At 42.2% G+C, this 25,866-nt stretch overlaps 1 protein-coding gene across 5 annotated transcripts in view; it reads left to right on the forward strand.

Annotated features, from left to right (window-relative positions):
- Window positions 1-25,866, forward strand: part of EPB41L4A (erythrocyte membrane protein band 4.1 like 4A) — a 127,467-nt gene that overhangs the window by 93,494 nt on the left and 8,107 nt on the right. The window contains exons 14-18 of one of the 5 annotated variants that reach the window (XM_062604234.1): window positions 1,789-1,872; window positions 4,179-4,292; window positions 5,845-5,892; window positions 9,860-9,937; window positions 16,876-16,995. In XM_062604234.1, the coding sequence (XP_062460218.1) occupies window positions 1,789-1,872; window positions 4,179-4,292; window positions 5,845-5,892; window positions 9,860-9,937; window positions 16,876-16,995 (444 nt within the window). The remainder of the gene's footprint in view (window positions 1-1,788; window positions 1,873-4,178; window positions 4,293-5,844; window positions 5,893-9,859; window positions 9,938-16,875; window positions 16,996-25,866) is intronic. The other 4 variants (XM_062604235.1, XM_062604236.1, XM_062604237.1 and 1 more) reach the window with 4 other exon arrangements.

Genomic DNA, 25,866 nt, shown 5'->3' on the forward strand with positions numbered 1-25,866 from the left:
TTTACCTGAATTACTTCCTTGGTCTGTAGTAGGCATGTATTTTTAAGCTTGGGAATAGATCGTATGCACATTTGAGTCAATAATTAATGGATGCAGTATGGAGAAAATTATTTGCCTGATAAAGTGCAATTTAGTTTCCCTTCCTGCTGATTTACTGTATCTTTGCATTGTATTTGCTGTGTGTGAATTAAATTATTAACTCAGTGACCTGTAGTAACCAAAGGCTGACATTAAAAGTGGATTAGTGAGTTAATTAGCCACGATTCCTTCATAAAGCCAAGTCTGTCACCTCCTGCTCTGGGCAAAGAACTCTGGCTTATGTCCTCAACTCTGTAAGCATCTGTAAAGGTTTTTTTTTTGAGATCTTAAGTTGCACTTAGAAAGATATATTAATGCTTGTAGTGGGTTGCTGTCAGTAATACTTCTCAAAGAGCTTAGTGGAAATCAATGTGGCTATCTAGTTCTGTATCAGGCAAACTGCTTGTTCATGCAGAAAGCAAGCTCTCGAGATGATGATGCATACTAGCCAGTGGTGAGAGGGTGGGTGAAAAGCATCCTTCAGCAGGAAGTCACTTTCCAGCACTTGGAGTGGCAATGAGCAGGCTATCTAGCTTCTTTAATGGGTTGCAAGTTGTAAAACCTGGCACTGTGAGAATGGTAGGAATAAAGGAAGAATTGGAGCATTCTGCTGTTCCCTCCAACCATCTCCAATAAGTATGATGGAATACTGGTTACGAATATTGATAGGTCTCGTAAGCCAGGTGACTATCTTGACTGTCCTGGTACTTTAATTTGCAGCGGTCAGTAAAGACAGCTCTTTCGCATTGTCAAATCTATGCTCGGTGTCTAGCAAAATGAAAACACATGGGGTAGGAGTGAGAAGATGATGCTTCTCTGTGAACCTGTGTTCTGTCACGTTTTGAATAGTTACCACCCCTGCTGCCTTTGTTGTCCCCATCTTAAAGAAGGCAGTGTAGTCCTGGGAAAATGGTAAAGAAATATAGATAGTAAGGATAATAAAGGGTATGCGGTGCATCCTATACTGACGGAGATTAAATAGTCTGTAATTTTCCACTTGGAAAAAGAGATGAAACAGTTGTTAAAAATGTATTAAAAGAATTATGGGGTGAAGTTTGTGATTAGGGAAACATCTTTTATAGGGCTTTTTTTCTTTCTATAAACACAGAACTTGTGAAGAACATGGGATGGAAGTTTTGAACCTGGTGGAATTTTTGAACTAAAATTAAATACTTGTTTGTGGCATAGTTAAATGCCTGAGCATACTGTTACCAGGCGCTATTTATGCCAGAAATTAAAAACGTTCCAGTGGTGTTTCAGAAAATCTATGGAAGAAAGTTCCATCAAGTGTTATGTAGAATAAAAAGCAGATAAAGCCTCTGATTCAGTAATTGGTTAACTGCATATTGTGGAAGACTGTGAGAGCATATTTTATTTTTGCTCTATTGTTAGAGTTTTTGCCTAAGCATCTGATCTCGTTTATTCTGAATGCTGCCATAATTATGAGCCTGTAGAGCCAATTTACAGGTCTTCCATATTCTTTTTTTCCCCCCCCCCCCCCCCCAATCTCTCCTCCTAGGAGAGATTAAATTATTCAACACAGCAGCTGTTTGCCCTCTTCAAATAGCTGCCAAATACCTGTATATTAGGGTGGGTCTCTGTAATGACTGTATGACTTTACAATTAATTTTTAAGAGGTCAGAGGGAGAGAACATGTGATCTATACACTATCAGTTTTAAAAAAATAAATGTATCTGTACTTTGATTTAGCTTTAAAAAGATGAAAAAAGAAAACAGCCCAGAAACACAAAGAAGTAAAACAAGTGCACCGTGGGAGGAAAGTGGCCCAAAGAGGTAAGGCAAGGCGTGAAGTTCACTAAAGTGCAAGGTCCTACACCTGGATTAGGGCAATCCCAGGCACAGCTACAGGTTGGGCAGAGAAGAGATTCAGAGGAGCCCTGTGGAGAAGGACTTGGAGATGTTGGTCAATGAGAAACTCAACATGAGCCGGCTTCAGTGTGCGCTCGCAGCCCAGAAAGCCAAACGTATCCTGGGCTGCATCAAAAGAAGCGTGACCAGCAGGTCAGTCCTGCCCCTTTACTCTGCTCTTGTGAGACCTCACTCGGAGTATTGTGTGCAGTTCTGGTGTCCTAAACATAAGAAGGACATGGAACTGTTGGAACAAGTCCAGAAGAGGGCCATGAGGATGATCAGGGGACTGGAGCACCTCCTGTATGAAGAGAGGCTGAGAAAGTTGGGGCTGTTGAGCCTGGACAAGAGAAGGCTGCGTGGAGACGTCATAGCAGCCTTCCAGTATCTGAAGGGGGCCTACAGGGATGTCAGAGCAGGGTCTCTTCATCAGGCACTGTAGCAACAGGACAAAGGGTAATGGGTTCAAACTTAAACAGGGGAAGTTCAGGATAGACAAATGGATGAAGTTATTTACTGTGGGTGTGGTGAGGCACTGGAATGGGTTGCCCAAGGAAGTGATAAATGCTCCACCCCTGTCAGTGTTCAAGGCCAGGTTGGACAGAGCCTTGGGTGACATGGTTGGGGGCGAGGCATCCCTGCCTATGGCATTGGGATTGGAACTAGATGATCTTAAGGTCCTTTCCAATCCAAACTATTCTATGATTTTATGATTCTGTGATTCTGTGATTCTATGCTTCTGTTGTGTCCTAGGTACTGTGCAGTGATATCATGCACATAGTAAAAGGTTGAAAGATACTAATACATTAATGTATTAACAGGTCATAATAAATCTGTATTGTATGTAAGAAGGCAGGTCCTGTCATGGATAAATAGTTAAAAATTTGGAAAGTAGGCATAGAAGGAAGTAGTCAGTGGATGAAAGTCACCAATGGCTTTCCATAGAGATCTGTTCATAGGTCTCTGCTGTTCAGTATATTTCTCAAGGAGCTGGAAAAGAGGTGATACAACTTGGTGATGGGACAGAATTGGTTGGGGTAGTTAGAGTGAAAGTTGTCTGTGAAGAGTGGCAGAAAGAACCCTAAAGTATGAGAGGTGAATTGCTAGATGGTGGATGACTCCGAGTCAGTAACTGTAAAGAGAGATGCTTCACAGCAAAAAAATACCTCTAGATTTCTGAGTAAAATGAGGTGCTGTGGAGCTATGATGGATAACTTCATGAAAACATGAACTATGTAGCAGTCAGAAAAAACAATTAGCAATTAGTAGGAAAGCAAGTTGAAAGCATTATGATGTTACATAAATTTGTGAATCACATGTTTACTTTATGAATTATGAGTGCAACTCGGATGTCCTTACCTCAGGAAAAGGCTTGCAGTGGGGCAGCAAGGGTAGTCAAAGGTGTGAATAGCTGTGCAGGATATCTATATAAGGAGCAAAGGCATAGGCCAGGCAGGGCTTTTCCTTCAGTCTGGAAAAAAGATATGTCAGGGGATGTGGTCTGGAAAATCAAGAGTAGTACAAGAGAAAGGAGAAAGAGATCAGGACTGTATTTTTCCAGCATAAGAGCTTGGGATCTTCATATGAAGCTATTAGAGGTGGTTTAAAAGGGTTGAGAATGGCTCTGTTACAGTGTTGGAAGAGGCCCTTACACTTCTGTAGGAAGGTATTGCAGAATAACCCATACAGGCATTTGATAATCTACATCTAATTCAGTAATCACCGAACCTATTGGGTCTCACATAGCCTAAAATACATAACCTGAAGCGTGAAACATATCCATACCATTGGCAGAGGGTTGTGTGGGTAAACAGCAGAGAGCTGGAGCTAAAATTGTTTCATGGTCCCAAGCATTTTTCTGTGATGAAGATGTATATCATGATGGGAATACCGTTTTCATATTTATACCCATGGAAAACAGAAAGAGGTACATTTGATTGCCTACTTCTGGGTTGGATAACTCATTCTAAAGCACAGAAATTTTATTATGCTAAAACAATATATGTACTTGATTATGAATTTTGTAAGCTTAGAGCTGTTGGCTTTGCAGTGCTAAGAGGTCTCTCTTCTACGTTTTCAAGGTTCAATGTAAAATACTTATTGCTGGAAAGCAGTACCATTTGCATACGTGTTTGAGCCTTCTCATTTATGTAGGCTGAATCTCAGTTACCTGTCCTAACTGTCCTGGAAGTTTTGAAACCAACTGTTTGCTCTTCCTTTTTTAACCCTAGTGGGCTGTATAATTCACCTAGTGACTACAATAAATCACCAAAGTTTCCTTACTCTCGGTGGCGGAACCCATCAGGTGGCAGTGAGAGTGAGTCTGAGCAGCCAGTGCGGAGGAGGTAAGAGCCCTGGAGTTAATTAACTGTTAGCTTCTCACAGTAGAAATCTTGCAGGCTCTGTGTCAGTTAACATTCTTGGAGACACAACTGGGTCCTAGGAAAAAGGATATTATATGGCCAGTTATTAGTCAAAACAAACAACAACAACCCAACAAAAACTTGACCAAGAATACCAGATCTGCTTTTGAAAAGGTAGGCTTTTTGCTTGTGTGCTGCTCTGGGTACCAGGAAAATGATGTTAGCATATGAGAAATTGCATTATTTGGACACGCAAGGTCGTTTCAGTTGCTGCAACTGGTTTTCCTTGGTGAAGGAAAGGATTGATGAATGTTGCTTGCTTGACAATGAGCTTCTAATATTGAGCAGTATTTTAAGTACGTTGCTTTGCTGCAGGTGCAGTGGAGATTAAACAAATAAGCTTCTTTCATTGCTGAGGTAATCTGATGCCGTGATCTGTTGTGTAGTATAGCAAGCATAGCTACTCTGACATATTCATTTCAGTCTTCTAGGACTGCCTTCAAGCCCAGCACCTCAGGAGTTACATCTCCTTCTGACATCCATGAAGTGATAATCTGTTTGGCTTTCAAAGCCAAAAAAGAGGTCTCATGGCGTCGTGTCTGTGAGGAGATCTAGTTTGATGTGGAGCTTTTATATTTGTCATGTTTCTGTGCTGCTCCATTATCTGCCATGAGCTGTCTAGAACAGGAGTGAAGAAACTCACCAGTGTTGTATGCTTTGTGACCTCTTGCCTAAGTTCAAATCACTGTAGCTCTCTCTTAGGTCAGCAGAGTTATGTTGATTTACCCTGTTGGACAGAGCCTTTGTAAATAATGGCAATGTGTTTCCTGAATGGGTTTTCTTTCATTGCTAGCTTATTGTGAGGGCTTACTGGGCTTTAAAAACAAAGGAATAGGCATGTGCAGTGCAGAACTGTCTTGTATCAAGAACAGTGTTTGTGCACTACATAGTAGGAAATTCTTTGAGATGCAAAGATCATCTGGGAATTGCATTTAGCTGGTCTACTCAGTGAACATGTGATCATGCCAACAGCAAGTTTTCTCTTGGGCCACCACACCAACAATATGTTTTTTAAGTCTTATCTCATATGTGGGACAGTGAAGTAGATAGATTCTAACCTAATTATGTCTTCCTGAGTCTTGGTTTTATTAATGGACTTTCCTTTCCCAGCTGTTTAATAACAATAGCCATGTTGTTTCTGCACTTTTTACTGGAATTAAGAGGGAAAACATCAGGCTTTGCTATGCTGGAAACAGTAGGAAACTTTAAAGGTCAGCATACTATGCTTAATCTTACAAGTCAGAGGTTTGCAAAGAGAGTTTGAATGGGATCGTGCCTTTACAATTTACTATAGTGTTTTTAATTTTAAAACAAGCACATGCCTTTTCTGTGCCTTAAATGATGCTGAAGGAAAACTTTGGTAAAATTTTGGTGTTTGTTTTTTCCATTTTTTTTTTTTTTAAAGATGTGTGTTCTTGTGTATTTGTATTAAGTGACCCAATGGTGTTTCATTAAAACCTCCTTAATGTCACAGGAGAAATCAAAACAGTGGCGAAGATTCGTATTTAAAGCAAAGGAGAAGGTAAATATATAATTTATAGCAGTCATGAAATGATAGCAAAGGTACTAATCATATTTTAGTTCCCTGCATTCCTTCCCTTCCTTTGTTCCCTCTCCACCATCTTCTTAATTATTTAAAAGGCTTGTTATATTCTGGCCGTTTATTGTTCTCTTTCCTGTCTTGCTTTTGCTAAAATACTCTGTAGCACAGATTCCTCTAAGCTGCCTTGCACATTGTTATTACACCATGCTAGAAGAAATTTATGGAAATTAACTAAAGGCTTTTCTGCAACTTAAAGGTCAATTCCGAAAGTTTTAGCTTTTGGAGTTTGTGTCTGCAGATTTTGTGTTGAGTTCTTTAGCCTCCCAGTCCACTTTTAATTAATCTGTTTCGAAAGCAACCATACTATTGTTTCAGATTAGTTGTCCTGTATAAGGTAGGTGCAGAGGCATATGCAGTTTGTTAAGGTGTTCTCACTGTCTTGCACATTTTTTTTCTGAACTCTTTTCTGAAGCTTCTGGCTTTTTTTTCCTTGTGCAGTCTTGACTAGTTGTCATATTTCCAAATAGTGTCTGTGTGAATTCATGTGTGCCCTTCAACAACTTCACCTTTTGATGGAATTTTGCCTCTGGAGTTCTGCAGTGCCACTTCTGCTTGCCATGAGACTGCTTGCTGAGTCTGTGCTTTGAGCTGTCCTTGCTCCTGCGGTCCTGCTCTGGCTGCTGGAGTAAAGGAAACAGTGCAGTGCATTTCTATGTTAGAGTATCTAGAAGCTTGTGAGGAAAAGGAGACACTCCCAGGATCTGATTCACTGCCACAGCATGGGAAAGGAGCTCTGGCAGAGATACAAAATCCCAGGGACAATCACAGGAAGTCAGAGAAAATGCTTGCATACTTTGCACCTCTTGTATCGGATTATTTTTTTGAAGGATGTCACCATTACAGTCTGCCAGTGATAATCCTGTAGTAGATGTCCAGCACATGAGAAGATTTAGTTAGGCATCTCAGGTGGAAAACACAGTGCTCAGAAGGGACCTTTCTGCAAAGCCTGTGCCTGCTGCAGGTTTGGTATTGTATATTGTAATAGACTTTCTCCACTTCCTCACAATTTGGCTACTCTCCTCCCTTTTTAATCAGAAAAGGATTCCACCAGAATGCGAGCCTTCTCTGTCAACTGTTTCTCTGTTGACATAGGCCTTCTGGACTGTATTTATTCTGTGCCACTTGTTAAACTGCCTTTACCTAGTTCTTGCTCCTTGCGTCAAACCGTATAGGTATAGCACATGTAAAGTATCAAATATATCACATAACCAAGAAAACATGAGAAAAAAGAATGAAAGGTGCTTTGTAATTGTCAGAGGTCAGGATGACCTCACTTATTCTTGCACCTGAGTTAGGTGTCACCTAACCACCTTTGATCTGATTTTGGTATTTTGTTCAGTTCAGTAAAAGCTATTATTTAATAGTCACTGAAAGATAATATTCTGACAGCCAACATGAGCAGCTTCCACTCAGCTGACAATTCAGCAGCCCTTCTGTCTCCCAACAGGTGGTTTCCTGACAGGGAGCACAAAGTAATTTTATAGGCAGTATCCCAAAGGTGGGTTAGATTTCCATTTCTGAAAAGCTAGAGGAAGGCTTATCTTTAATTTGAACAAACAGGATATTTTATCTTCCACTTCTCCTGCAATGGTGTGGTTTTTGCTGCCTTGATATCTTAAGAAATAAATTGCTTAAATCAGAGTAGGAAAATAATGAAGAACTGAGGAATGTAAAAGAATGGAGTCACTCTGATGACCTGGAAGTGTGAAAGAAAGGTGTTGCTTGCATGACCTTAGATTCAAGATTAGTGGAATATTTATTAAACATCTGATGAGACTAGGGGGGGAAAAAGGTATCCTTTTGGGCATGTAAGGTCTGTTGTAGTTCTAGGGCATTTATTACTCTGTGCTTCAGGCAGTCATTTGGACACTGTCTTTTAATCCTCTTTCTTCCTTTGGGGTTACATTTTGCTGGAGTAAAATGTGTCTTTCTTATCCCCACTTTCAAGCTTCATCCCAAACTGTGCATTTTTACCTGGGAAATTGACTGTCCTGAGCCTTTCAGTGGCTTTAGATTATGAACAGTGAAATTTGGGAATGGGGAGAGCTTTCTGCTTCTCCTCTAGGGAAATTTTACTTTTCCAAGCCTATTCCCTTCAGACAAGCTAGGTCAAAATGATTTTCCTAAGTTCTATTATTCTGTTTTAATGGAAGCTATTTGAGTTAATGATTTTCTGGTGTAGGAGAGGGGGGAGTCTGGACTCCATAGGCTGAGGCATGTAATGACAGCAATTTGATAAAATCAACCATAATTTGTATTATGGAAAAAATTTGAGACTCTCAGCTGTGTCAGACTTCTGTAACAGTGTCCTATTTTCAGAGACAGAGGGTAGAGTAATATGTCCCTGAGCAGATAGGACACTCAGGGGAGGTCCATGCTGCTACTACTCTCTTGTCTAGGAAGTCTTTCTTGTGTTTTCTCATCCTATTTGGGCTCTTCTCCCCACACTGTTAGAACATGCACTAAGCAGGTGCTTGTCAGTAGCTTTCAACCTTTTCATGAAGTGCTTCCCATTACCTGTTAGCTATACCTGATGAAATGCATTCACTTCTCAGCTTGTTTGGAGTACAGTTTGACAAATCTGTTCTCTTAAAAAAGTGGCTAATCAAAGAGCAGGAGGCACACAAAAGCGTATTTGTCTGACAGCATCAGGAGTTATCCCCTTCTGTCTCCTATTTCACCCCCAGAGACCTCAGAAGAAAATTTCTGTTTTCAGTTGCAGCAAACCCATCACCGGTTATAAGTCTTGACATCCTAAATCCTTCTAGGCCAACACATGTCAATATTGGTCAAGTTTCCCCATTAATCAGCTGGGCTGTCAGCATCACAAGCATGTCTTTCTTTGGGGGCATTTAGAGATCATAGTCACTCTAAAGAATGGTCCAAACCAGCTTTTGATGACAGTGCCATTTTTTAGGACCAAGCCCAACAGTGCAGTACAGTAACAGAATCCTGTTTTCTAGTACCAAATCCTTGACAGCTGGTCTGTTTGCTTCAAAACGTTCATCAGTGGCAATCAGGGATTTGAGGGTCTGGCATAGGTAGTGGCCAAGCACTTCCTTCTGCTGAGAGGAGTTTGTCTATAGGTAGGCATATGCCCATTCTCTTCTTGAACTCTAGCATTGCTCTGTTCCACCATCCCAGTTCCACCAGAGCCATAAATGTCACCTTACCATTTGAAGCTTCACAGTGAGAAGTGATACGGAAGTAACTGCTTTCTTTCTTTTGCCTCACATGACATACCATCTCTGTAGCGATGCATTAAATCATCCCAAAGCTGTGCTGGTAAATACCTGCCAGTGTGTGCACTTCAGCCTTTCTGTGTTTATAAAGACCAGCAGAGTCAGAGTGTTAGCTGGGTTTTCTTCCATACTGCCTGACATTTGAAAAATGATATGTATGTAACTAGAAGCCAGATGGAAATTGAAGTGAATAGAAAAAGACAGATGTGATAAGCATTTTGTTTTGCCTACAAAACCAGGTTTACTGTATTGTTTCTGTTGGGTGGCCCACAGTATGCTACAAGAAAAAAGCTAGAATGCATACAGCTTAAAGATGAAACATTTCACACCTCAGAGAAACATTTTACTTGTGCATATACATAAAGGGTGCTGAGAGATAAAATAAAACAAAAATGCAGTACAATGATGGGAAATAGCACTTGACTGACACTGTACTCTGGGTGCACTACTTTCAAAGCAGTTATTCCCAATCAGTTAATGAGAAAAAGATAATATGACTTTCAGGTGCAGACAAGCCCTCAGGAGACTTTTAATTCTGTTTTTCCTCATAATGTTTTTCCACTGTTGCTCATTCCTTATTTAGAAACACAACCTTTGATATTAGTATATAAATTCATCTTGAGATGTTGCTTTCTCCTCTCCAGATCACGATCTCGCTGTAACACCAGCAGTGGCAGTGAATCAGAAAATTCCAACAGAGAGCATCGGAAGAAAAGGAACAGGTAACCTTTATACATTTTAGACATAGAGACAGGAGATGCAAACAAATGGAGATGGACTTTTCTGAGATAGGTTTCTAACATGTATTGTATGTGTACAGTCCTCCTGAGGCAGCTTAAGGTCCTTTTTTGAATAAGAAGAGAGGTAATTGCCAAAACTCATGAACATCATGGGTGTATGCAATAAATGCATACTCTCCTGCTTCTTGGGAAGAACTCATTAATGAACTGCAAATATGGGACACATTTACAAAAGACTTGGAATATTACTGCAAATAAAGTGGATAATGCTGATGACAAGATATTCACAGCATATACTCAAAAATTTCAAGTGCAGAACTTAAGCAGAAAATAAGCTTTTGAGGAGAATAGTAAAAGTATTTTAATGGCTCTGAAACTCTGTGTTAATTTTAAATACAAGCTTTTAATGGTATAAATATTTTTATTTTCCATAATGTAAAGTGTGGGCCTAAACCCAAAGTGCATACACCATCAACTTTTTATAGAATAGTAAGAGTGAATATTAAGTGATGCAAGCAAGTTTTGGGGTTTAGATTCTATTTTATTTAGATTCTATTTTTCTTACTGCTGATATGAGAAATTTATCATAACTGTTACATCATAAAAATTATCTACAAAACCTGATTTATCGTATAATAAAAATTCCTTTACACTGGAAAAATTTCTGTTGCATTGGAGAATTATTTATAAAAATGTATTTTTAAAAAGGACATAAAGTTTCTTCATATCACATAAACAGAGCAGAAGATAAATGTCACTGGACAAAAGATGAATTGTTTAAGGCAATTTTTCTAAGAAGCTGTTTTCAAAAGCTGCCGTAGTTTCTCTTTGCCTCATATGCAGTACCGTGAGTGATATGTGATTTTCAGATAGTTGAAAACCCTTATAAATAATTATTTGCTAGTTAGTGCTGCAGAAGTACTCAGTATAATAGTATTTTAAGCCTGATGTGCAGTGGTTAGAGATGCTAAAAAAATCATAGTGACATTCAAATAAGGTGGTATAAAGTATATCTGAGCCATGAGATTTCTTTGAAGTGTACTTAAATTAGAGCACAATCTTGTGAGGTAATCGGTCAACAATAACCTAGTGTTCAAGGAAGATCTGTTTTCTAGGTGATCTCTGAAGTTGAAAGAAATGGTGAGTATAGTTTCAGTTATGAATGTGTAAATAGTATCTTGCATTCCTTTCTCTTAGAACACTATTGCCAGGTTATTTCATTGAAATTTCACTGAAATTTCTTGTTCAGTTTGCCCCACAAGCAAGCGAAGAAAATTAGAGACTGACCACAAGAATGTCTTTAACGGTTTCTTCCAATGTAAACATTGAGTTGTAAGAAAGATTAAATACTACTTATAATTTTCTGAAGAAGTGCCTCTACCAGCCCTTCCTCACCTCATGGAAAAGTGTTTAAAATCAAAAAGAAGAAAAATAAATTTGTGTGGATTGTTTTTATGTTTTATACATTTTCAGAAATGTAGGATACATAAAAAATACTGATGTTACAGTGGTTAGTTGGCCAGCTAGAAAGTCATTATGAGTGTTAAAGTAAACAAGTACTAAATGATCTGGAAGTCTGAAACTTGTTGCTTGTTACCAGGTGCAGGAAACCTACCAGTCATAATGCATTTCTGCATTTTCTTAGCTGCTAAAGAGGAATATAATAAGCTGAAAGGGCACACACATTGAATTTCTGTTTTCAGAGGTGAGCCAGGTCTAACAGGGTTAAATGGGACTATATAATGACTGCTGTTACTCGAGTTTTGCCTGTTGCATAGATTAATATTTATTTCCCAGTATGATAATCAGATCTCTGGCACAAGCAAAAACGGAGTTGTACTGTTTTACTGGAATAAAATGACTGAATACCCACATTACTGAAAAGAATGTGCTTCTGATTATAGAAGAGTAGAATGTATTGTCCACGTGAGCAAAGATCAGTATTTATCAAAAAAAAAACAAACCAAAATCCAAACAAACAATTACCAGAGAGAAATAGAAAGGCAGGTGAGAACTTCTGAAAGTACGACACTGGGAAAAGGTTAGGGAGAAACACTTTACTTCGTATGAATGTTTTATCCTAAGCAGATGTTCACATGAAATTTAAGAAGAATCTATGATGTGCATATTTCAATCATAGAAGAAATGTATCTGCTTTCTTAAAAGCTTTGGTCAAAATTTATTGTGTGGATAAAAGTATATTAAACTGGTAGACTGTGTGCTGCAGCACTTCTGCTTGACTACACTTTAAAGATCCATCTGATTTAGAATCACAGAATGATTGAATGGTTGAGATTGGCAGAGTTGTCTGGATGTCATCTGGTCCAACCCCTTACTGAAGCAGGGTCACCTAGAGCCAGTTGCCCAGGACCATTCCCAGATGGTTGTTGAATTGTCTACAAGGAGGGAGACTTCACTGCCTCTCTGAGCAATCTGTGCCACTGCTTGGTAACCCACACAGTGAAAAAGTGTTTCATGATGTTCAGAGGAAACCTCCTGTTTTTCAGTGTGTGCCCATTGCCTATTGTCCTGTCTCTGGGCACCACTGAAAAATGCCTGGCTCCATCCTCTTTGCTCCCTCCCTGCAGGATCTTGCCTGATCCTTCTCTTCCCCAGGCTGAACAGTCCCAGCTCTCTTGACCTTTCCTCCTAGAAGAGATGCTCCAGTCCTTTCATCATCTTGGTGGCCCTTTGCTGGACTCTGTCCATAGTGTCCATGTCTGTCTTGTTCCGAGAAAACAGCACCAGACCCAGCACTCCAGATGTTGCCTCACCAGCTCTGTGTAGGAGCGGAAAGATCATCTGCCTTGATCTACTGGCAATAATTTGCCTAAGGCTTCTCAGGATACCAAACGCCTTCTTTGCAGCAAGGGCACATTGCTGGCCCATGTTCAACTTAGTATCTCCCGGGATGCCCAGGTCTCTTTCTGCCAAGCTGCTTCCCAGCTGGTCAGCCCCCAGCATGTCCTGGAGCCTGGGGCTGTTCCTCCCTCTGAGCTGCAGTACTTTACTCTCCCCTTATTGAAGTGCATGAGATTCCTCTGAGCCTCTTTCTCCAGCCTGTCCAGGTCCCTCTGGATGACCGCACAACCCTCTGGTGTATCACCCCAGTTTGGCGTCATCTGCAGACTTGCTGAGGGTGCACTCTGCCCATCATCCAGATCGTTAATTAAGGTGTTCGTCAGGACTGGACTCAGTGGGGTACACCCCTAGTTACTGGCTCCAGCCAGACTACATGCTACAGATCACCTCTGAATCTACCTGTTCAGCCAGTTTTCAGTGCACCTCGCTGTTCATCTAGACCTTACTTCAGCAGCTTCTCTCTGAGGATTTTGTGGAGGGGCAGATCAGAAGCCTTCCTGAAGTCATGGTAGACAATATCCGCTGATCTCCCCTCATCTACCAACCCAGTCATTTTGTCATAGAAGTTTTTCAAGTTGGTAAATCCATGCTTACTATTCCTGGTTATTTTCTTGGCCTTTGTGTTCCTGGAAGGGGTTTCCAGGATTTCTGGAGAAATTTTTCCCCGGCTGCTCCTTCTTGCTGTCTATGAAGACAAGAGTGACTTTTGCTTTCGTCTGGTCTTTGAGCACCTCTGTCAATCACCATGATCATTTAGAGATCATTGAGAGAGGCCTTGCAATGACATCAGCCAGCTCCCTCTGCATGCATGGGCCCACTAATTTACGTATGCCCAGTTTGCTTAAGTATTCCTTGACCAAGGTTATGTCCTCCTTTCTTGAGACCTTCCTGATGGTCTCTGGGACCTGAGATTACTGAAGGCTGGTCTTGCTAGTGGGCCCTGTCCTTCCTTTTGTCATCTTGTCTGTTTATTGAAGCCCTGTTTGTTGCCTTTGACATCCCTGGCCAGATTCAAATTCATTTGGGCTTTAGCATTCCTAACCTCATCCCTGCATGCTCGGACAATGTTTCTATATTCAGCACACATTACCTGTCTTGCTTCCACATTCTGTGTGCTTCGTTTTTGTGTTTGAGTTCTGCCAGGAGCAACTTGTTCACCTATGCAGGCCTCCTGGCATTTTTGCCTGACTTCTACTTGCTGGAATGGACTTCTCTTGAGCTTGGAGGAGGTGATCTTTGAATATTAACCAGACTTCTTGGGCTCCTTTTCACTCTAGGGCTTGATCCCACTGCACTTTTCCAAACAGATCTTTGAAGAGGCCACAGCCCTCCTGAAGTCCAGGTTGTAACTGTTTTTTTGCCCTCCTCTCACCTCTCAGGGGCCTAAATTCCAGCATCTGAATTCTGGCCAAGACTTCCTTTGCTCTTCACATCCCTAACAAGCCCTTCATTGTTGTACTTTGTACCTAAATTATAACTTTACACTCAAATACTTTGAATGAGGTTTCAAGAATCAAGTCTTAAGAGGATTTATCATTGTATAGACGTAGCTTGCTATTATATCACCTGAAATGGGGAAAAAACATCTCTAAGTCAACTGATGAGTGATGGTAGTCTTATGACTTAACATTTTACCATGAAGTCTTCCTGCAAATAATGCTGATTTGTCATTTTGATACCTATTAATGTCAGCTGGCTTTATTTCACATGCCAGTAACAGGAATGGGATTTTTCTATAAGGCATAAATCAGCTTGTTCCTTTGTGGGAGAAAAAAGTGAAAAGAATAAAAGGAAAAGTTGTGATGGACATCAAATACAAATTCTTTCCTTTTTTTTTTTTGTCCTCTCAGTTGCCAAAGAACTAAAGATTTTGCTCCATTATTGTTATGATTTGATCATTGCATCTAAATATTGTGTTTTATGCAGATATTGTGTTACCTTAGTCATCCTTATATTGTTAAATGTGAGCAAATGCAAAATGATTGCATTTTTTTTTATATATCCATCTAGTAGAGTTCTGTTGTGGTACAATAGTACTTTGAGTGTGATGAAACTACTTGTTTTAATAGGTGTCATGCTACTTTATGTATTTAGATTTCTGGTATTTTGCTTAAACTAAAGAAATAAATGACAATGATAAATACTGTTGAATGTTACAATGTTCTACAAGTAGAAGAAAGGAGGCAGAGTAGAAACATGAAGTACTTGTGGGTAAATGAATGTGTTGCTAAGGATTGTGCTTGCCATGCAGCAGTGGATGCTAATTGACTAGGATGGACTGGAGCAGCCATGATGTGTTTACTCTCCTAAGGAAAGGTCATTTGTGGTGAGCTTGGAAGTGTGTCTTCAAACCCAGAGGTGCAGGGTTTCATGTGCTCTGTGCCAGAGTATAGACCCTGTGCTCTGCCACATTGTCTGGGTTTCCTCAGAAGAATGAGTAGCTCTTGGTTATTTTATGGCAAGAATCTGAATTGAGAGCACAGCTGTCTGCTTGAACTGTTGTTTGGGAGAGATGGGGCAAGGTTATGGCAAGCAGGCAGACCCACCACCTGCACATCTTCTTTGTGTGCAAGTGACTCTGTATGTGAAAGGCAGCTGGATGTGTTTATTCCATGTGGGATGCTTGCTGTCTCCACAAATTGGATTATTTGGGATGAAAATCACAACTGACTGCTTGTTGCTGTGTGAAGTCTTCTACTGAATTCTTAGATGGAAGTTTATGTTAATCCCTGTCACCAGATTGCGGGTTTAAAAAGACTTGCTTAGAAATCAAAACCTCATGTTGCTCCAGTTGCTTAGTGCTGTTTGTAAGAGTTGTGGCCATTTACAGTAGCTGTGGATGCAGTTCAAAATTCATTCTGTTTGTGAGAGAAGATCTTATTAAATGAAAAGCAGCAGTGCAAAGCAGCAGTACGTGTAGCCAGATTAGCCTGGTACAGTTCAAAACTCAAGGAGAAAGGTGTATCCATAGTGAAGAGCAACAACATCATGCTTTACATTTTGTATCAGTCATGTCTCAAATGTAATTCCTTGTTTATTTTACCTGTCAGTCTTCCCATTTTTATTAAGCTACTCTGGCTTCTTCAGGATACCAGTCATACCATCCTATCAGAAAACCCACATGTGGAGTGATATTTTCCACATTTGTTTCTAAATCCCTGCTGACTTTTAAATTCACTGCTATGATCAAGCATATCCATTTGTTCCAACTTAACACTTCATCACGCCACTCATATCTGTAGCCTCAAAACCGTGGATCATCTGTGTAGCTTTGAATGGCCAAATGTTGGTGTGTCAGTTGGCCTGACTGGTTGTGTCACTGTAGAGTTACTTCAGCCTCCTAACAAACATGCTGTGTTTATGGGATTTTGACATTTAGTTTAATCTGTACTGCATTCCAATAGTGGATTCATGGATTAAAGAAAAAAATAATAATAAAAAAAGCAATAAAAGTAATATCATGTAGTTTAGAAGCACACAAGCAAAGCCAGGGGCCAAAGCCATAGGGGCACAGTGCAGAAGGGGAGGCAGAAGGATTATGTATGTCTGGGGCAGGCAGAGAGATACATGTGCATTCTGGGCTTTGATGCAAATCAGGGTGAAGGGAATGCTTTCTCTGAGCAGGAACTTGCCAAGGGCATGCCTGGGGAACTTTCTCTGGATCCTAGGAAGATACATGCTGCAACAAAATATTTTGAAAAGCAGTATCAGAAGAGGTTTGTATTGTGATGTGGGGCTTACACTTGCTGTAGATGAGGTGGGCTGGAATGTGTAATTGGGAAAAAAATTCTAGATGTTTGGCTTGGATTGGGAAGACAATACAGGTTGTGATCCTGTCCTTAAAGGCCTGGGTAATTTCATTTTTGGTCTGTGCTGTTTATAAATAAATCAGTGAGTTTTCTTTGATAGAAGTTCTTATATTTTAATTTAGTTTCGGAACACCAATTAAAATTTAGCAAGATGAAGTTAAAGTATTGCATTGCGGGAGCTGGGGAGAAAAATCCTCATTGCTTCTCAGAAACCTCAGACTAAACTCCTGGAATCTTTTTTTTTTCTAGATTACGGCAAGAGAATGACATGGTTGACTCAGCTCCGCAGTGGGAAGCTGTGTTACGGCGACAAAAGGAGAAAAACCAGGCAGACCCAACCTACCGGCGATCCAGACACAGATCTCGTTCGTATGTAACCCTTGTCCTCTTTGACATGAAAATTAAGGCTGCTGTGACATGTTAAAAAGCAGGAGGAGTATCTCCAGTGTGGTGGTGAGGAATAGAGGCCGCTGAGGGATAGAGGCTTTCACTTAGCGTATTCTCACATTATCAGATCTGTCTTTGTGATCACTCTCTTTTTGTTTAGTGATATGAATTTCAGGGCAAGAAGAGATAATGCAGGAAGAGCTTTGTCATAGAGCTGGTCAGGAACTCTCTCTGTCACCTTTGGTGGAGTCCTGGACTGTATCCAGTAATGAGGATGATTCCCCTCTTCTGGGCAGCAAGTCTGTGAAAACACTGACATTTTGTGTGATAGGTGCAGGCATTTTTGTGAAATGCACACACACTTTGTTTACTCATATAATATCTGCAGTATTCTTCCAGATGAGACCAGCTTCTGGTGTTTTCATGTCAAATTGCCATTGACAGGCAGCAGACAGTGATGTATTGCATTCTGATGTCAGGATTTCTGTGATGGAGCCATGCTTCCAGGCACTGCTATTCTTGTTGACAGTGCTTTTGACACGGTGAAATTGTCAGCTTCTAAAATAATTTTTCTCAAACTAATGAAAATTATGGTTTCTTTTAATTTGTGTTTTTCTTCTAATAGAATGTTTCTGGGGTATACTGTTCTTTATCATGTTTGTGTCCAGCCTAATCTGCTGTCCAAGCAACCATCCAGAGCAGTGCCAGCATTGGTGTGCCTGGCAGGCAGAGAAGGGCAGGGTAGGTGGTGTTGAAGACTGCCAGGAAAGAAGCTATGAGGCACTGGGAGAGATGGCAAAAGGGAGCTTTTGAAGCTCCCTCCATCATTGCTGTCTGGCTGACAGCCCTGGTGCTGATAGAGCAATGTGTGACCAGTGTAATGCACTTAGCATAGGTACTTCCCATTAATAACTTTTCTTAAATTTACTTTTCATGTTGAGATTTACAGAGATAAACTGTATAGTGCCTTAAATGATTATTTCATTCACACAGATTGAAACTGTAATAGTACTGAAGTTTCCAGTATTAAAATCTACCGGAGTTCTGGTTTTAGTTGCCTGAGCTGCTAGAACTAATTTCTGTCTCCAGTTTCATAGTATACAGTTTTCATTCTTTTATGAGAAACAGAATTTGCCATTAAAATTCCAAATGTTGGAATTTTTTCTTTAACTAGCTTTGTACAGACTTGTTCACCTTTAGCTGCACAAAAGTCAAATGTTATTAGTTGTAATTGTACAATGATATATTACTAAAAATCAGGAATATTAAAGCTCACTTGTAGGGAATCCACAAAAATATAGCTGATTAAGTTAAAATTACATTTTTTTACTGTATACAGAAAGTGCTATAAGCTAGAAAATTTACTCAATAATAAATTTATACCCATAAACCAAGTAAATTTCATTACTTAGGCAGCATGGACTCCCTCTTACGGCAAGTTGATTTATGAAATGGCTTTTATTTTCCAGCGTCGTGATATAATTTTTTATTCAAGCTACTATTAGGAAAAACATAAATGTGTAGTATCTTAATTGAGAAAGAAAGACCCTAGAAGAAGGAAAGAAGTGAAATCCTCAAGATTTGAATGGCTTCTCATTTCTTTTCCCTATTATGTTAGTGATGAATATATTCCTTCTTTTTGTTTCTCTTCAGTTTAAAAGTAAAATCAAAACAATGAAATAAGCCTAAACCTCCCAAGTGTGGCACATATCCTTAATAAGTGCAAGCAGGAACTAAAAAAAGCAAAATGAGAATTCCTTTCAAAGTGCTTCAAAAAACTTTAGTAAAAGGCATTTAACTTGATTCAGTCAGCTGATCGGAGCTAGCCTAGCTAGAGCCACAGCCGGCACGCTTCAGCGACCGCGAGGGTCAACGGAGATTAGGAAAATCAGAGAGGAGAGCGCAGAGACATCGCGATTCCCGACATCTCCCGATCCCCGAAGCCACAGCAGCCCTTGCGAGAGAGAGGCTGACGTGGCGGGGGGCGTTCCCACGGTGACGGCGACCACTCCCTACTGCTTGCCTTGAAAAAGCCTCTGAGAGGGCAGCGACCGGTCGCTGCCCACCGGGTGCAGGGAGGAATACGCAGGTCGTGTTGCTGGTGTCCCAGACTACAGACCAATATGGTTGTCTCCAGAAGGAGAGCTTGCAGTAAGACGACTACAGCAACTCAGACGGAGACCCCGTCCCAAACCGTGGCTGTTCAGGTCTCTGGGTGCAGGGAGTGCCAGAGCCTGATGCTGCCGGGGGAGGGAGGACAGCGTTCCACCTGCGTGAGGTGTGAGCAGGTAGAAGATCTGCTTAGCCTGGTGGCAAGACTTAAGGAGGAGGTCGAGACGCTGAGGACCATCAGGGAGTGTGAAAGGGAGATCGACTGGTGGAGTAACTCCCTGGCGTGCCGGTCGGAACGGTTCCAGGGAGATACCCCCCAAAAGGGGAAGGACCCCCTGCCCTCTCAGGCAGAGGGGGATGGCCCGAGACAGCCCCTGCCCTGTAGCTGTAGCGCAGAGGTAGGGGACCAAAAAGACGACGAGGGTTGGAAGCGAGTTCCAGTTCAGCATTGTGGGAAACCCTCCCCCCTTCCTGCCCTGCTTCCCCAGGTGTCCCTCCGTAATAGGTTCGAGGCCCTGGATCTTGAAGGAGAGGTAGGTGAGGATGTGGGGCAAGGCCAGCCCACAAGGCCACATAGGAAAAGGCGGTCGACTTCTCACCTCAAGACTGCCTCTGATAAGAAAGAAAGAAAGAAGGGTCATTGTAGTAGGGGATTCCCTTCTGAGAGGAACAGAGGGCCCGATATGCAGAGTTGACCCTCATCATAGGGAAGTGTGTAGTCTGCCTGGAGCCCGGATCAGGGATATCACCGGGGCGCTCCCCAGCCTGGTGCACCCGACAGACTACTACCCGCTGCTGGTCTTCCAGACAGGTGGGGAGGAAGCTGCTTCCCGCAGTCTGAGGGGGATGAAGAAAGACTACAGGGCCTTGGGGAGGATGGTGAAAGAGTCTGGGGCTCAAGTGATCTTCTCCGCACTCCTTCCATCTTCCACTGATGATGTGGGAAGGAATGGGAAGATTCAGTTCATGAACAATTGGCTTCGAGACTGGTGCTACAGGCAGGGCTTTGGATTCTTTGATAACAGCTGGTTTTATAGGGCACCAGTCTGGACAATGTCAAGTGAGAAAGGTTTGTCTCACAGAGACAAAAGGATACTGGGGCACGAATTAGCAGGGCTCATTTGGAGAGCTTTAAACTAGATTCGAAGGGGGATGGGGTTGTTGCTGGGCTTGCCCCAGTGGGGCAGCGCTCCAGAATTAATGAAGATTGGGAGGCCTCCTATAATCCTAGGGTGAAATCGGTGTGCTCAGCTCGCTCCCTGGAATGTCTGTACACCAATGTGCGCAGCATGGGAAATAAGCAGGAGGAGTTGGAAACCTGTGTTAAGTCAGGGGACTATGATCTGGTGGCAATTACAGAGACTTGGTGGGACAGCTCACATGACTGGAATATAGTCATGGAGGGCTATGTCCTTTTTAGGAAAGACAGGCCAGCCAGGAGGGGTGGTGGGGTTGCTCTTTATGTGCGGGAGGAACTACAATGCACCGAGTTCTGTCTGGGGACAGATGATGAGCGAGTTGAGAGTCTGTGGGTGAGAATTAAGGGGCAGGCTGGCAGGGGGGATACTGTTGTAGGTGTCTGTTACAGACCACCAGATCAGGGTGAGGAAGTTGACGAGGCCTTCTACAGGCAGCTGAGAGAGGCCTCACAGTCACAGGCCGTGGTCGTCATGGGGGATTTTAACTTCCCTGATGTTTGCTGGAAGGACCACTCGGCAACCCAGCCGCAGTCCAGGAGGTTCCTCCAGTGTGTGGATGATAACTTCCTCCTGCAAATGGTGGATGAGCCGACCAAGAGAGGAGCGCTGCTGGATCTCATCCTCACTAACAAGGAGGGTCTGGTTGAAGCAGTAAGGGTTGAGGGCTGCCTTGGTTGCAGCGACCACGAGATGGTGAAGTTCAGGATCTTGTGTGGTAGGACTAGTAGAATACCAAGTAGAATTGCAACCCTGGACTTTAGCAGGGCAAACTTTGGCCTTTTCAAGCAATTGCTAGGGGAAATCCCATGGGCAAGGCTGCTTGAAGGAAAAGGGGCCCAACATAGTTGGTTGACATTCAAGGACTGCTTTTTCCGTGCTCAAGATCGGAGCATCCCGACACGTAGGAAGTCAAGGAAGAGGGCCAAGAGACCTGTGTGGCTAAATAGGGAATTGCTGGGTATGCTCAAGTGGAAGAGGAGAGTTTACAGGTCATGGAAGGAGGGGCTGGCCACTTGGGAGGAATATAAGGCTGCTGCTAGGGGATGTAGGAAGGCAGCTAGGAGGACTAAGGCTTCCTTAGAATTAAACCTGGCAAGAAGGGTCAAGGACAGCAAAAAGAGCTTTTTCAAGTACATGGCAGACAAAACTAACACCAGAGGCAATGTAGGCCCACTGATGAACGGGATGGGTGCCCTGGTGACAGAAGATGCAGAGATGGCAGAGTTACTGAATGCCTTCTTTGTCTCTGTCTACTCTGCTGCAGGCAGTCCTGAAGAGCCCTATACCCCTGAGACCTTAGATGAAGTCAGGTCGACGGAGCGACTTGCCTTAGTCGATGAGGAATGGGTTAGAGATCAGTTGAGCAATCTGGACGTCCATAAATCCATGGGTCCAGATGGGATGCACCCGCGGGTGCTGAGGGAACTGGCGGAAGTCATTGCTAGACCACTCGCCATCATCTTTACCAAGTCCTGGGAAACGGGAGAGGTGCCTGAGGACTGGAGGAAGGCAAATGTCACTCCGGTCTTCAAAAAGGGCAAGAAGGAGGACCCGGGTAACTATAGACCGGTCAGCCTCACCTCCATCCCTGGGAAAGTGATGGAACACCTTGTCCTTGGTGCCATCTTAAAGCATATCAAGGATAAGAGGGTTATGAGGGGCAGTCAACATGGCTTCACCAGGGGGAAATCATGTTTGACCAATCTCTTAGCCTTTTATGAGGAAATAACACGGTGGATGGGTGATGGCAGAGCGGTGGATGTGGTCTACCTTGACTTCAGCAAAGCCTTTGACACAGTCTCCCACAGCATCCTCACGGCTAAATTGAGGAAGTGTGGACTGGATGACCAGGTAGTGAGGTGGACTGCGAACTGGCTGAAGGAGAGAAGCCAGAGAGTTGTAGTCTATGGGGCTGAGTCTAGTTGGAGGCCTGTAACTAGTGGAGTGCCTCAAGGGTCAGTACTGGGACCGGTATTATTTAATATATTCATCAATGATTTAGATGAGGGAATTGAGTGTACTATCAGCAAGTTTGCTGATGACACTAAGCTGGGAGGAGTGGCTGACACGCCAGAAGGCTGTGCTGCCATCCAGCGAGACCTGGACAGGCTGGAGAGTTGGGCAGGGAATAACGGGATGAAATATAACAAGGGAAAGTGTAGAGTCCTGCATCTGGGCAGGAACAACCCCAGGTTCCAGTATAGGTTGGGGAACGATCTGCTAGAGAGCAGTGTAGGGGAGAGGGACCTGGGGGTCCTAGTGGACGACAGGATGACCATGAGCCAACACTGTGCCCTTGTGGCTAAGAAGGCCAATGGCATCCTGGGGTGTATTAGAAGGGCGGTGGTTAGTAGGTCGAGAGAGGTCCTCCTTCCCCTCTACTCTGCCCTGGTGAGACCCCATCTGGAATATTGTGTCCAGTTCTGGGCCCCTCAGTTCAAGAAGGACAGGGAGCTGCTGGAGAGAGTCCAGCGCAGGGCAACCAAGATGATTAAGGGAGTGGAGCATCTCCCTTATGAGGAAAGACTGAGGGAGCTGGGTCTTTATAGTTTAGAGAAGAGGAGACTGAGGGGTGACCTTATAAGTGTCTATAAATATATAAAGGGGGAGTGTCACGAGGATGGAGCCAGGCTCTACTCAGTGGCAAACAATGATAGGACAAGGGGTAATGGGTGCAAACTGGAACACAAGAGGTTCCACTTAAACTTGAGAAGGAACTTCTTCTCAGTGAGGGTGACGGAACACTGGAACAGGCTGCCCAGGGAGGTTGTGGAGTCTCCTTCCCTGGAGACATTCAAAGCCCGCCTGGACACATTCCTGTGTAACGTTATCTAGGTGTTCCTGCTCTGGCAGGGGGATTGGACTAGATGATCTTTTGAGGTCCCTTCCAATCTCCAGCATACTGTGTGATACTGTGCGAACTGTTAGCCTTCAGTAGGTTATATTTAATTTAATTTATTTAATTTAATTTAGTTTGGCTTAGCTGTTTGCTTGCATGACTGGATGCAGGTTGGAGGGAAGGGAAATGTGATTCCCTAGGGTGTAGGGTATGGTTGCTTTTGTTTTTAAATCTGATCATTTGGTCATTTCAATTTGCACATTTAATGATTGATATAAAACCTTTGTTTTAATACAGGTAAGTCTTTCACATTAAGTTCCTTAGTGCAGTCAGGTTAACTAGAGATTCCGTTTGCGAGCGTGAAGTAATGCCTATTTGTTGCTTTTACCTGGTACAGTACATTTTGTTTGTTTGATACTGTGTAATATTAATCAGTGGTGGTGGGGAGGTGGTGTTTCATTGGTCTCAGGAATAAAAACGTTTGACCAGAATTTGACCTTCCTTTCTCCTAAAAGAATCAGCACATTGAGAGAGCTCCCATTTCTAGTTCTACAGGGTTTATTTTCAAGAATTCATGTAAAACATCTGTGTAGCCAAAGGGGTTTTTTTTTTTAGTTAAGATGATATGACTATTAAAATTCCATGGCTATTTAAATTTAGCATTTGTGACTCAAGCTGAAATATTAATAAGGGTGCAGATGCAGACACGGAAAAGTAAAGTAGGCCTTATTTATATGTAGAGTTGTTTGAGCATGTGCAAATGTAATAAAAACAAACAAACAAACAAACGAAAAAGCCCTGAAGACTCATCACTTACTGGAAATTCCCACAAGGTTGCTTGTGCAGTAGAGAATCTAATGAGAGTACAAATTGTCCAGGAGCTATTGATCCAGATGCTGCAACAGGACAATCTAAGTATACATAATATGTCAAAACTGTGAATTCTAAAACAATTTACAGTAAAAAGATGAAAACAAAAGTGAAAGAGGGGTTGTGATCTAGCTTTAAGGTTTAATAGAAGGATTGTTTTGTTGTGGGCTGTTAAGACCTATACAAACATGAATTTTCTATGCAGCATATGCAATACCTACATTTTGCCTTACCTTTTGTAAGCTTTTGTTCATTTTGCTTTCAAAGGAAGCAGGAATAGGCCTTTCGAAGGAAAATGCTTTTAGTAAGATACTTTCTCATATTTCTGGATATTAATTTGTGGTTAGTTATCTGCAGTAAATGCTGAGAGTCCCAGTATGGTAACACTTCTTAAACAGATAGAATATACAGTTAAGATGGGCGTTCATAGAAGTGGTTTGTTTTGAGGAATCATTGTGTTTAGCCATTTTCTTTTTTTTTTCTTTTATTTTTCCTATGAAATGTCATATTGCTGAACAGATATTTTACAGCAGTGGCTTCCTTATTAGTGTCATTGCAGGGGTGAAAGAAGGAGGGAGAAAAAGACCATGAAATTAAATGTCTGGAGTTGGCTGTAGAAAGCAGGAGGCAGAGTTCCTATAAAATGGAGAAATAAAGACAACTTCTTATTTAACCACTCCTTTTTCACATTGACCCACAGATTAATATTTCTTACCTTAGGTGAGGCATCACATGACATTTGGTGATACCTAAGATTTAAGGCCACATCCTGAGCTGAGTCAGTGGTGGGCACAGCACCCTGCTTTGTGTGGATCCTGGATTTGGGAATGACCTTGAGATTTTGCTTCCTTCAGGCAAACTAGAGCTTGTAAGCATTACAAAGCCTTCATAGAGAAGCTGGCATTTTTTGCATTCCCCACTGCCTGATTATTCGGCCTCAACAGAGGATGCCTATTTTACCAGCCCCAGGGTAAATGTGGGGTATGCAGCTGCTGTTTTGTGAGGAGATGGTTGAATGTAAGGAGAAATTAGTTCAAAACTGGGAGTGAAAAACACTGTTAAATGCCACTGCATACCATGCAACAGCCACAGGCAGCTAAAATCAGCATGGATGGATGTAAGAAAGAAGTAAATGCAGGAAGGGAGAAGGAGAAAAACTCTCTGAAAAATCAGAGAAAACTAAATGCATTATAATAAATACACACAAAGCCATAAAAAGCTCTGAATGCTGAGAAAAATAAGACTTCAAGCTACTTGTGGCTGTAGCTGTTTCTGTCATGCGTACCTGAGCAGTTGGAACAGAGAGAATCCATCAAGGGAATCATCTGGGGCAGCTGTTTTATGCTGCCTGGAAAGCTATCACTACCTTGGAGACTGGAAAGTTTATGGATTAGTTCATATTAGTCCTACAAGGGAATTACAAATGTAAGGTGATTACTCATCCTTCTGCTTCTCTCTGGAGGGAGGGAATGCCATCTGGAGAGACCTTGACATGCTTGTGAGGTGGGCCAATGCCAATCTCATGAAGTTCAGTCAAGCCAAGTGCAAGGTCCTACACCTGTGTCCAGGCAATCCCAGGCACAGCTACAGGTTGGGCAGAGAAGAGATTCAGAACAGCCCTGCAGAGAAAGGCTTGGAGGTGTTGGTTGATGAGAAAATGAACATGAGCCAGCTTCAGTGTGCGCTCGCAGCTGAGAAAGCCAGCCGTATCCTGGGCTGCATCAAAAGAAGCATGACCGGCAGGTCGAAGGAGGTGATCCTGCCCCTCTACTCTGCTCTCATGAGACCTCACCTGGAGCATTGTGTGCAGTTCTGGTGTCCTCAACATAAAAA

Source organism: Pezoporus occidentalis, unplaced genomic scaffold, assembly GCF_034315485.1.
Source record: "Pezoporus occidentalis ecotype Australia unplaced genomic scaffold, CSIRO_AGI_Poc_V1 ctg84, whole genome shotgun sequence".
NCBI classification, from domain to species: Eukaryota; Metazoa; Chordata; class Aves; order Psittaciformes; family Psittacidae; genus Pezoporus; species Pezoporus occidentalis.